This window comes from Plectrocnemia conspersa, unplaced genomic scaffold (genome assembly GCF_051122295.1).
Source record: "Plectrocnemia conspersa isolate PC_06_02 unplaced genomic scaffold, ASM5112229v1 ptg000009l, whole genome shotgun sequence".
NCBI lineage: Eukaryota > Metazoa > Arthropoda > Insecta > Trichoptera > Polycentropodidae > Plectrocnemia > Plectrocnemia conspersa.
Window position 1 is genome coordinate 1,590,099 of NW_028277173.1, and position 12,182 is coordinate 1,602,280.

At 31.1% G+C, this 12,182-nt stretch overlaps 1 protein-coding gene across 20 annotated transcripts in view; it reads left to right on the forward strand.

The window, feature by feature from the left end:
• Positions 1 to 12,182, forward strand: part of LOC148231492 (potassium voltage-gated channel subfamily KQT member 1-like) — a 337,496-nt gene that overhangs the window by 255,302 nt on the left and 70,012 nt on the right. For 11 of the 20 annotated variants that reach the window (XR_015810812.1, XM_088193257.1, XM_088193260.1 and 8 more), the window contains 3 exons: positions 2,883 to 2,993; positions 4,049 to 4,236; positions 8,718 to 8,887. Coding sequence is in view for 17 of the 20 variants with exons in the window: in XM_088193257.1 (XP_088049383.1) it covers positions 2,883 to 2,993; positions 4,049 to 4,236; positions 8,718 to 8,887 (469 nt within the window). In the remaining 3 variants the exon portion in view is untranslated. The remainder of the gene's footprint in view (positions 1 to 2,882; positions 2,994 to 4,048; positions 4,237 to 8,717; positions 8,888 to 12,182) is intronic. The other 9 variants (XR_015810813.1, XR_015810814.1, XM_088193261.1 and 6 more) reach the window with 1 other exon arrangement.

Consider the following 12,182-nt stretch of genomic DNA (forward strand, 5'->3'; position numbering starts at 1 on the left):
ATACCTTGACAATTTCATCGCCTCAGAAAATAGTAATTTTAAATACTATATAAAATGCAAAATTAAGATACGTTATAAAATCTAAAGATATAAGCTTTTAGTGGTTAATCAATAAAAACTAGACATACTGTAAAATATCTCATAAAAAAATATATACTGGTCTTATGCTTATTATGATATACTGTAATTAAAATTGTGTGATATTACACGTGTCTAAATATTTATTCATATGAGCACGCAATAACCAATAACCGCAGTCGTATTTTAGAGACATGTGTATAAAACTCGGTTCACCCATAGTAGTTAAAGTATTAATACAACTTGTTCACATAATAGTTACTGTGTTTTATTAACGTCGGTCGTAATTCCGATAGTATTTGGAAGCATTGTATACTAATATTTAATTAAATATCATATACTATTGTTGAATATTATAATATTAATTATATTGCGCAATATCAATTTAGAAGTCGATTAACCCTTAACGGTCAAGGACCACCCTCGTAAATCTAGAAGTGCTTGAAATTTCCGCACGGATGAAAATTCAATTTTTTTTCAATCGAATTTTCTGATATATTTTCTACGGCAGATTTGTTGACGTGACGATCTCACCTTTCGCGTTTTTCTTCTTGAGTTTCCTACACTTCCGACGGGTAACTTCCTTAGGGCAACAAGTATTTCCACGAATTTTCTTCGCATGAAATACTACTAATGGTTCGTGTTTTTATTTTAAGCAATGAGTAACAGTATAAAATTGCTACTTATATATTTTCAAGTTAATCCATGATTATCTAATTATATAAAAAAATACTTACAGCTTCTAATAATAATGCTGATTCACTATAAGATACATACACATATACAAGAGATAAGCAGATACAGAAATCAATAATATTTTAATATACATATTTATCTGTATTTTACAATGAAATGTAATCTTATCGCGATTTAAATGTGAAGATACATTTTTAAAGCATTTATTTTTATGAGTTCAACAAAGCTTCTTATAAATTACTGTTAAATTTTGAACATTTTTTAAATTAGCCGTACAGTTTTTATAGTAAAAAATATAATACATAAATATATTAACATGTCTGTTCTTGTTGTAATACTGCTACCTGAAGCGTTTATTTTAATGGGTACAACAATTTTTTTATAAATTACTGTTGTCAAGTTCTGAATTGTGATTCAGAACGGCAGTGTTTTGTCAACATAATCTTAGGAAATGGGGAAAGTCCAACGTCTCCTTCAGGCCTTGCTCATTCCTCAGAATTTGTATTATCGTATAAAACTTAATCTGAATAACAGTGTTTTAAAATTATTTATATTTATCAAAGTCGTTATGTTATAAAAAAAAAAGTAGATTCGAAATCGGTGAAAATATAAACCGGCCCTATCCGTTTTATTTGGCATCGACCATTTTTCTGTTGTACACAGTTTTTTTAATATGCTTTAATACTTTAAATTTTATTATGCATGTGAAAAAAATACTTTTTCCTTAGAAATTATAAAGTACAAAAATAAAACAATTCAAGTATAGCATATCAATAATTTAATCGCAACGCTCGCGGGTGGTCCCGACATTATATATGTGATTTTTAAATTGAAATATTTTATGCCGCAATGTATTTCATATCAACATTCAGGAAAAATATAACTAACAATTTAATTAAAAAATATACAATTTTAAACAAATAATTGTTAACCGTTTATCAACTCACCGTTATTCAAAAATACAGTCTACATAAAGTAATTACTGCTAATAAAATAACCAAACTAATGTTTCGCAGTTGTGTTTTTAAATTTAAAATTAATAAATTTGATTTGGCTATATACCCCTTGTTTAAATATAGTATGTTATTCTTCACCTTTAGCTCTAGGTCTTTTAAGCAATTTCGATTTTTGATGGTGAAACAAGACGCTTTGTTATTGACTTACAAAGACTATTCGTGTAACGGAGGTTCAAAAATCAGTAAAAAAATTAACGTTGTTATTTTATAAATTGTGATTATACGGTTCAATGTATTCGGCTGTGCTCCTTAAAACTGTTAGTGAATACGCACTTAATTGCTTAATTCGATAAGTTTAAAAAAAGATTTTGCGTAATCCTAACAATATCACACAGGTTTGCTGATTTACAGTATTAGCACTTAATAGGTTTCAAAAGTTATTGCCTCAAAAAAATATATTTTTATTCAGAGAAAATGCAATAATGTGATCTGCATAACATTAAAACAAGGAATATTTTTTAATTATTATACAAAAATAAAATGTAGCTATAAATCAAAAAAAGTTTTAAAACCCTTGCATTAATTTTTTTTAAATGCATGATTAAAAATTATATTTCATTATCGATTAAAAACTAATGAAACTGTTAAATTGCTAGGTTTTAAATTAAGAACTTGCAAACAATTTTTTTAATTTTCTCCGGTGATGTACACGGTAAAAAAACAATGTTCCGAACTTATGTGTATTGGAGTATAGCTACATTTAACATTTTAACTGGCCTTGTTAGTAAAATTATATTTATATTAGAGAAAATATATATTTATTATAAAAGTTGCGAAATTTTAATTTTTGATTAACACCCAAACCTAACTTGACTAAATGAAAATTTTGAAAATAACTATAGTTTCCGCTAGGCTTAGTTTGATCAGCAAATAAACGTTTCGCATCTGTCAAATTGAGTTTATAAACATTTTAAAGCTGCATATAATTTCACTCTCGCCAATCAGTTAAAATAAATTTTCAGTAAAAGTGTATATAACAATTAGTGAATTTATATTTATACTAGTAAAAATATATCTTTACTGAAAAAAAACATATTCAAACATTGTAATGTATTAGCCATGATATAAATGTACTTATTTGATATTTTTCAGATAACTCTCTGCACTGTTGGCTATGGTGACATGGTACCAGAAACATGGCAGGGAAAAGTCATCGCCTCATTTTGCGCCCTCTTAGGAATATCATTCTTTGCATTACCAGCCGTAAGTACTGCCTTAATATACTATATTTAAATACGTACATAAATTTAGAGCGTGTGCTGCTTGCGTAGTAAAATTCCCTCGTGTTGCATAAAATATATATAATATTATTATATTTCTCATAAAATATATTCAACTCGTGATTTGTATGTGAAATGTGTATAAAATTATATTAATATACATTTACACACTATATACACTCAGAAAACCCAGTGTTATATATTACGTAAGCACTGTGTGGCCAATCGAGCGAAAGGCGAGTATGAGACGTGATTTGAATGCGATATACGCACCTTATGCTACCATTTCGCATTTAAAGATATATCTGTACGAGTAGTTTTATAATGTTGTAAAAAATAAATTGTTCAAGGGCCAATTTAAAGTTTGCCTTTAAGAAATTCGAAGTTGTTTTTTTTTCTTCGTCCCACTTCATATTTTGTAAGCGGCTGAAGAGAAGGGAAAAAACTTGCGCAAAACAAATTATATTCCACTATTGAGGAAAAAAGTTTTTCGAAGAAAGAGCCGAACCTGAATAGGGGTGTTCTTAATTCGATTGTAAATTGTTTGCAACTACTTTTTGAGTAGTTAAACATTGACGATTGTGTGTATACAAAATGTACTTATATTGAAGTTGTTAGGAAGATAATTGCGGCTTATGACCTTTAAATTCAATAATAATAATAAATTATTTTTTTAGTCTAGATAAGTACCATTAGAATCGACACATCTTTGTCAATCGAATCCGGTAGTTTGATTAAACCAGTGATTATTTATTGATGATATATATAGAGCTGACTATTTTGTTTTATATTGTGTCCAAAACGCATAGCTTTTGTGCAAGCTCTCACTTTCACAGTCACTTTAATTGTTCATTCTCAACTGAATAGAAACTCTTATGACCTTCTATATATTTAAGGTTCTTTAGAAAATCAGAATTGCAATAGCCGCAATTATTTTTCTAGCAACCAAAAAGTTTAAGTGCTTTGAAAGCAAAATGTTTGTTTGTCACAACTTAAGTCGATTTTTCATTTGCCTTATACGTTTTAATTTACTTACAGGGTATATTAGGTTCAGGGTTCGCTCTTAAGGTTCAGCAACAGCAGCGCCAGAAGCATATGATTAGAAGAAGGCAGCCGGCAGCGACCCTCATCCAATCCCTCTGGCGCTGCTATGCAGCCGATGAGCACTCTATGAGTGTTGCGACATGGAAAATTCACCACGTGCCTCTGCCCAGTCCTCCTACATCGTAAGTTTCGCTATATCTTCAATACTAATCTCCAAAAACATAACAAGCTGTTATTTTTATAATAACAAAAAAACTTGGATTTAAAACATGGAGAAAAATAGGAGTTATTTTTTTGTAGCTAACGGATATTTTAAACTACACTTTGAATCATTAACATTTTTTTTGAAACAGTTAAGGTTTATTTAATGTAATAATCCGGTACTGTATTTAAAAAACTGAATATGAATCAATTATGGCACTAGAGTTTCTTACACGTTTGCTTCACAAACAAATTCATATAGATTTAGATAAAGATAAACTTATTCACAATATCAATAAACACAGCTAATCATAAAATAGATCCCTAATTGCCTGAATTAAAAAATAACAAAAAGCCATTGGCAAATTTATCGCAAAAATATAGTGAAAATAATCTCGTAAATTACAAAATAAATTTTAATTGACCTTAGCATAATAATCACAATATTTCACTGTGAAATAACTCAAAAATGGTTAAAAATCATAACTGTGGCAACCACACACAAACCCTCGTTACGATCAGAAAAAATCATAAATAACACGCAAGGATTCTCCGGTGCATTGAAAGAATATTTCTTTGCTGCGAAACAGTCACGGATATAATATATCACCGGATGCACAAGATTCCCGCTGCAGTATACGACCTTGAACAATGCCCATCAAGCAAAGGATTGGAACTGAAATTTTATTGACTGGATGATCGCTGCATAATTGTGATTGGTCAAGAAGCTTTGCATCTCTGGATATTTATCCTGGACTGCGATGAGGACTGAACTACTTTGGCATCCGTTGCGCAAACCACTGCCGTTACTGGTACTTGGACCCTACGAGTCAAACTCATTGGGCGGCATCCAGGTTTTGACGGCCAGATGAGCGAGATCCACCCCCCGTTACTACGTTGAGTCTCAGTAGTATTTCTCCCGAGCGCGCTGGGAATCGTTCTCATGACTACCTGCATTGCATGCTATTGCATTTTGGTGCGCTTCATCCTTGTTACGTCACTTTTTTTGAGAGGGCAGTCACAAGCAGCCACTCGAATAGTAGACCAGTAGGCGCCCGCCGCCCGCGGACAACATAATGTCATAGGCTCTCACATCCCGAGAGGAACTCCTCCATACGAGCACCACCGTAGCAGAGAGGGATCAACTTCCGCTGTACACTCGCTGCCACGCCATCTACTAGACCTTTGAGGACCTCTCACGGACATCATCTCTGCGCTAGCTTTTCCACCACCGTTCGAAAAAAAATGTCTGTCGCAATTGTAATATTTAATGAAACTCTAACTAGATTCACCTGCGTCTCACTAGCTACGAAGTCACACCCCTAAGGGTTACAAAACGTTAAATAACTTTATCAAAAAATTTAGTTAATCGTTTAAAAAAGTAAACTTAAAAAATATTTAAATAACTATATATAAATCCAATTAAAAATCATAAAACAATTACATTACAGAGCTTTTAAAAAATTGACAACTTATGAATTAAAAAATATGATTTACCTACTCCCCAATCTTATAGTTTTCGGAACTGATAAAATTTTTAACATAGTCCTTAAAATTCTTGCACTAATTGTATTTTTTTATTTGTAGAATCGTATTCTTTTTGTCTAGACTACCCTACGCTTTTATGTAGTTACTACTCATCGCGAGTATATTTATGAAAAACATCATATTCAGCAACATGTTGAAGAATTTGCGTTTAGATATTCTTTATCTAACTATGCAGAAACAAGCAGACGAATTAGTTATATTAGGACACAGACACTACGCTTTTTATTGTATACTGAACTATAAATTTATTGAAAAAATAATTCGAATTAAACTAGTAGAATACGTTTATAATGGTAAAATCTTACTTAATAGAAAATTTGAGCTTAGATGTTCTCACTCTTTCAACGACAAAGTATCATACATAGAAGTGTGAATCATATTTATTAAATATTTAACAGAAAAATGTCTATATGACAGTTTATTTGATTAAATTTATTAACTTATTTTTAAGTGGTAAAATCTTTCGATTAAAAATTTACAAAAATATTTGTTTATCTGCTAGCGTCTCTTATGGTTTAAATATTGGACCAATGCTATTTACAATATTTACGAATGATTTTATAACTGATTATTATCGTTTTATTCGCCGACTATAAAAATCCTCATAGAGTAGTAAATAGACCTAAAAAAATGCTTTTTATAGCATTTTTTCTTTTAATCTTTTATATGTAACAAAAATCTTATATAAAAAAATACTATAATATATATTATTGTTTTGCGATGTATTTGATTCAAAGTGTATTCATTAAATTTCCATCTGAGTTTAAGCCCAAGTTTTCCAATTTTTCTTCAGGTTTATTATCAGGGTGTATTTTCCTAATGAGATAATTGATTTATTATACATTCAGCAAAATATTCTGTAAATGCGACATAAATTGAAACACGTCATTTACGCTTTTCGAATCGTTAATGCTGTGTTAATTAATTCATGTTGTAGTATTAATATATTGTATTTAATAATCAATCATATAGTTGACTGTTGTGTAATGAATCTCACGCGATAATTATTTCTAATTTTTAAATGCATTAAAAAAGAAGCAGTGTTTAAATATTGATCTACAATTTTTAAAAAGTGTATGTATAGGGGTTACAAAGTTCTAGGAAGCTTGTTCGCTTGTTTGCTAACTTGCTTACTGATCATTAGAGATATCAAACAATTAGTTTGCTCCAGACGTTTACTAGATGCACTTATGTAAAGTTGTTATTATTATGTTATAGAATATACAGTCAAGTCTGCTTGAGAAGGACCGTTTACCTTTGATTTGGCAGATATAAAAACGGTAGAATGAGGTTTTAATAGAAATGTTTATGAAATTGCGCATGTTCAGTTATGAATAAATTCGATTTCTACTTTTCTAATGCTGCGACCGTTGAAACAAGATTAAGTTTACATTAAGCGTTTTTGAAAACAATTATGTTACAAACAAGTATGTAAACAACAATAACAATTAAATCACGAGTGATGAAATCTGAATACAAAATTAATCAAAAGAAAAAGTATAAATCACGCACACTACCATGGTGGCGTTCAAAACATAGTTTGTCTATAAATCGTGCAGAGCACCCATAATTGAATAATAGCCACTTTAACTTTAAAAAGCAATAATATTGATCTATGACATATTTAAATATATGAATAGCATGTTTTTACGGAATGTATTGATACTTATTGACGGTCGCTTATTGTTCAACATGAAATAGTTAATACGTAAATAATTAATCTAAATCTTTATAATTTCTTTACTAAAATATATGATCTGCAATTTCTATGAATTACGTATCAAAAAATATTTTAAATTCTCTAAATGCGAAAACCTTGCATTTATTTTGAAAAGGCTTTTGACCAAGTAACGCATATGTTAGCCTTAATGAATTTTTTCGGAGAGATTTTTGCGGTTTGATTTAATTTAAGTTAAATTATTCACTAAACTCCGTAGCGAACAATCCAAATGTTCACCTTAATTATATTTTTAATATAATATTTAAAATATTTTTTTATCCGAAATAATCAGAGATCCAATCTGGATTCTCTACTATTTTTCTTTATTGAATTCATAAATGTGGCAATTTATAAATTACACAAATTCAGATTCACTCTCTTTACAAAAAGACAGTCACTGTGTAGAGACTTAATTGACCATCGACTAGCATGTATTGCGTTGTCACATTTTCCAGATTTCTTTGTTCGCCGGAATTCTCTTAAATTTAAGGCGGATGTGTTTTAAGCAGAAATACCACCGTCGTGACATTCGAGCAGAGATAAAGATTTTTTATGCAAATTTTTAAAGTTTGAGGTATAGCGTCGAAGATGCTCGGCTTCGTTATGCGGAGCGCGTGTCAATTCAAAAAATATTTTTGATTCGCGTTATGTTCAATAAATATTAAATATTAAATTAATAACATATGTTGACTAAGGCATATTTTTTGCGCCACCTTGTATAAATGATGGCTAATAAGAACAATATCTCGTAGCTACATTACATTGGACTAAATCATTAGTAGATGAGGTGTTTCAACTTATCAATGATAAAGAACGATTCTCGAGCTATAAAAATGCAAACGTTGCAATAAGCGTCAGATACTCTTCTGATTATTCTCAGTGATCATACTATAAACTTTGATTATGAAGTGGCGAAAAAAATACTAAGCACCCAAACAGATTTATAGAAATGTATAGAATATGGAAAGCCAGTTAAAAAATATTAATAATTTACTACAAAATTTTGTTAAATATGTACATTCCTAGAACTTTGTAAATAAACCTTGTAGGTTGATTATAAATCGCGTGGGATCCATCGTCTAACCAACTTGCCCCTTAGCACTTTCTCGGAGTGTCGAGGGAACCTCGCCGCACTCCACTTACTAACAACTGAAGAGGGATGTTTGATATGTTGTGGTTGTTGGTCTTACATAGCCGCGCGGTGCTGTCTTCCAGCTTCAAGCACAATGCATCGTTCGTGTCTCGACTGCCCACCATAAGGAGGCACAAAAGCACGTCGCTCCACAGTCCGGCCCTGCACTCCAAGGGGGCGCAGAGGGGACCCAGGCCCTGTCACGACATGAACGCCAGCGCAGAGAACCTAGGTAAAGTACCGACTAAAAACATTTTTATAATACTAACCCGAAATTTATACGACGCGTGGCAAAGTCGAGAGGATGGTATCTGCGTCTCAAAAAATAGTCCTTTTTTGCTAATATAAATGTAAAACACGGCTCGTCGCATTGTACCGCCGTCGCCCCCTGTGAGATTAGGTGGCTTAAATTAAAAATCCCTGGAATACGTTCGCTGGATGTGTGTGCATTTAATAAGGAAGCGTATATTAAAAAAACGGGATGAGAGGCAATGTAAAAATCGCAGAGGCGCGTGGGATCAAACGACGTCACCTTTTTAAGTTAAAATATATTTTTAAATATGTATTTTCGGGCTACTTTATACGCGCTAAGAGTTATTTTTAAGTAGATCTAAAAAAAATCAGAATATAATAAATACAATATTTTAGGTACAGGCTACATATATTTTGAGTATACTTTCACGTTATATTTTCACTAGTATACATATAATTTCACTTTCCGTTGTAAGTGAAATCATATCCGAATACAATACCATCAGTAAATATATATTTATACTAGCGAAAATATAATTTAACTGATAGTGAAATTTTATGCTGATTTAATCTGTCGTTAAAACCTAATTTGACAGTATCAAAACGTCCATTTGCTGTTAAAATCCAATTAAGTTAGGTTTGGATTTAAACAGAAACTAGACGTATTGCAACTGTCGAATTATGTTCCATGAACATTTTAGAGCAGCATATAATTTAAAATAATCTAAAACGTTAATATGTTCAGTTTATGCTATTTTTTTCAATGATTTTAGTTAGTATTATATGAAAATAGCTTTCACTGCATTTGAAGAAAACTTTATGCTTTAAAAGTAACATTGATTGCTTGCAATCAAGTCACAGATAATAAGTTACTTACCCTTATTTTTAGGCTTTTACAAAAAAATATACTAGTATTGTATATGTATACCAATATATTAAACATACACTGAATGTTTATTTTTTCCTAAAACTAAGCATAGAATATTTTTTTTAAATATCTAACTAACCGTATAAATATTCAAACCGATACAAAACCGATAATGTTGAAGACACAATGTAGATATAATTAATATTGTTAATATAAAAAATGCATTTTAAGATCGGAATAGCGTATTTCGTAAGGTCTAGACTGGTAACCCAAAGCTACGGGTTCTAGTCATGGGAGCAGATTTAAATTTTTATTTATACGCTATTCTAAAAATCGGTTTCATCTGAAAATAAAAATCTATTAATCACAAAATATTAAGTAATCCCGAAATAAATGTCGTTTTTCGAATTAAAACTGAAAAATCACTTGAATGTTTAAAAATTTTATTTTACTTTAAGCACGTAACCTTATTCTACTTTGTGTGTATTTTTCTTAATTCCATTATCTTAAAATGTTGGAGGCTTTGATTCAAAATATTTTGCTAGCCACCCTATCACATCGTCTGCATTTTAGATTTTTTCCTCTTGAAAGCGTTGTATCGATAAAAATCAATGATAGTTTGAATGAGCAAGGTCTAGATAATAAGGTGGATGAGATAAAAAAAATCTGTTGAGTTGCAAAATTTGTTGACTAGTGCAGGCCATTTTTTACTTCTTCGTGCAAACGATCTAACTGATCACAATATTAGTTTGCTGTTATTGTATGGCCAGGCTTAAGAGTTTCGTAATGTACAGTTCCTTTACAATCGCACCGTATACATCAAATAACTTTTTTTATAGTTAATCTGGTCTTCGAGGTAGGTTTTGCTACTTGCCCTTTGGATAATAACTGTGTTTTACAAATTGTCGTAGAATACCCATTTTATCTCCGGTTATCAAATGGTCAATAAAAGAGACTAAACTTCAAAAACGCACAAACTTGTTATATTTATTCAATTCGTGTGTAAACATTGTTTCCAAAGCTTCCCAATCTTTTGAATTTGTTTATGCACTATTGAATTACACTTGTTTAGTTTCTTAGCAAACTGATAGTTTCAGTAGGATTTGCATTCATTTCTACAGCTAGGACATCGTCGCTAATCTAATCACAAATATTTTTAGTGACCATAATTAACAAATTGTCTTTAAATAAATTCATATAACATGCAATTTTGCATAAATTGTTTACAATGTAACAAAATCTGCCATCGTAAATTTTAGGGCCGAATTTAATTTTTAATATTAGAATGTGAAGTAATAAAATAAAACGACTATTTCGGAATTATTTAATATAAAACACATAGTAAATTATAATTAATTATATACTGAATTTCAGACTATTTGCTGATTAATACTTGCTCGTAGATATTTATTATGAGTCAGTTGCTGTAGATTTAACCCGTTGAAACGCATTGGGTTTACGGCTGTCAGGTACTACGGAAGATAAAAAATATATGTTAGTAGTAAAGCTAATTAGCGATTTTTACCTATTTAATCGAATAAAAAAGCTAAAAAGTTTTTTTAATATTAGTTTTAATCAGGAGTTCCCAAGGTGGTCGATATGAGATTTTTATGGGTCGATTTGCACTTGAGGGTCGATTAAAATTTGATTAAAAATCACAAATTTTAATTTGAAATAATTATTTCAAACTAAAATTTTTTTCGTTGTAAATAAATAACCATTTCAGATCAATATTTTTTGCGCATGTAAAAGTAGCCCTTATCTATGTTATTTTAAATTTAAATCATATAAATTATAATTTTTTGAAAGACGCTTTTGATGCCACGCTTCCAGGCTATATTCAAATCTGACGAATTGTCGGGACATAAATCTGGAAAAGTCCACGCGAGCTTTCATCCAATACGTTTTCCGGCTGACAACGATCCCAAATCCTCGTCCCTTCCCGTACTATGTGTATGTATATTGTTGTTTTTTTTTCACGTCATCGCAGTGTTCCTGGAAATCGCTAAAACGCGATTAACCAAATTTACGAGAAATTTTGCCGATTGTATCTGCTATTACTATTCGATTCTTTCCCGACTTTGCCCCACGCATACGGTCGTACGTCCGGCTCTGGAATTAAACGACGGATCTTATTATTATTTATGGTAGTAAATATTGCGATTTCAGTAGAGCGCGCAGTACGTTTGCCCACTTCGTTCTGGCAACATTAATACAAATATCCCGAGGGACGCGTCCCAAACGGTGCTCTATCCTGGCCACGATTCGATTTCGCGGCCAGGCAGGTGTATACGTACAAAACAATTATAAGATTGCATTTTGGATATATTTGTAAATTCCAAGAAGCAGTCGGTGCACATGAAATGTCGGATTTTAGATAACGTAAGAGCAGTCCCTTAAGAAACCC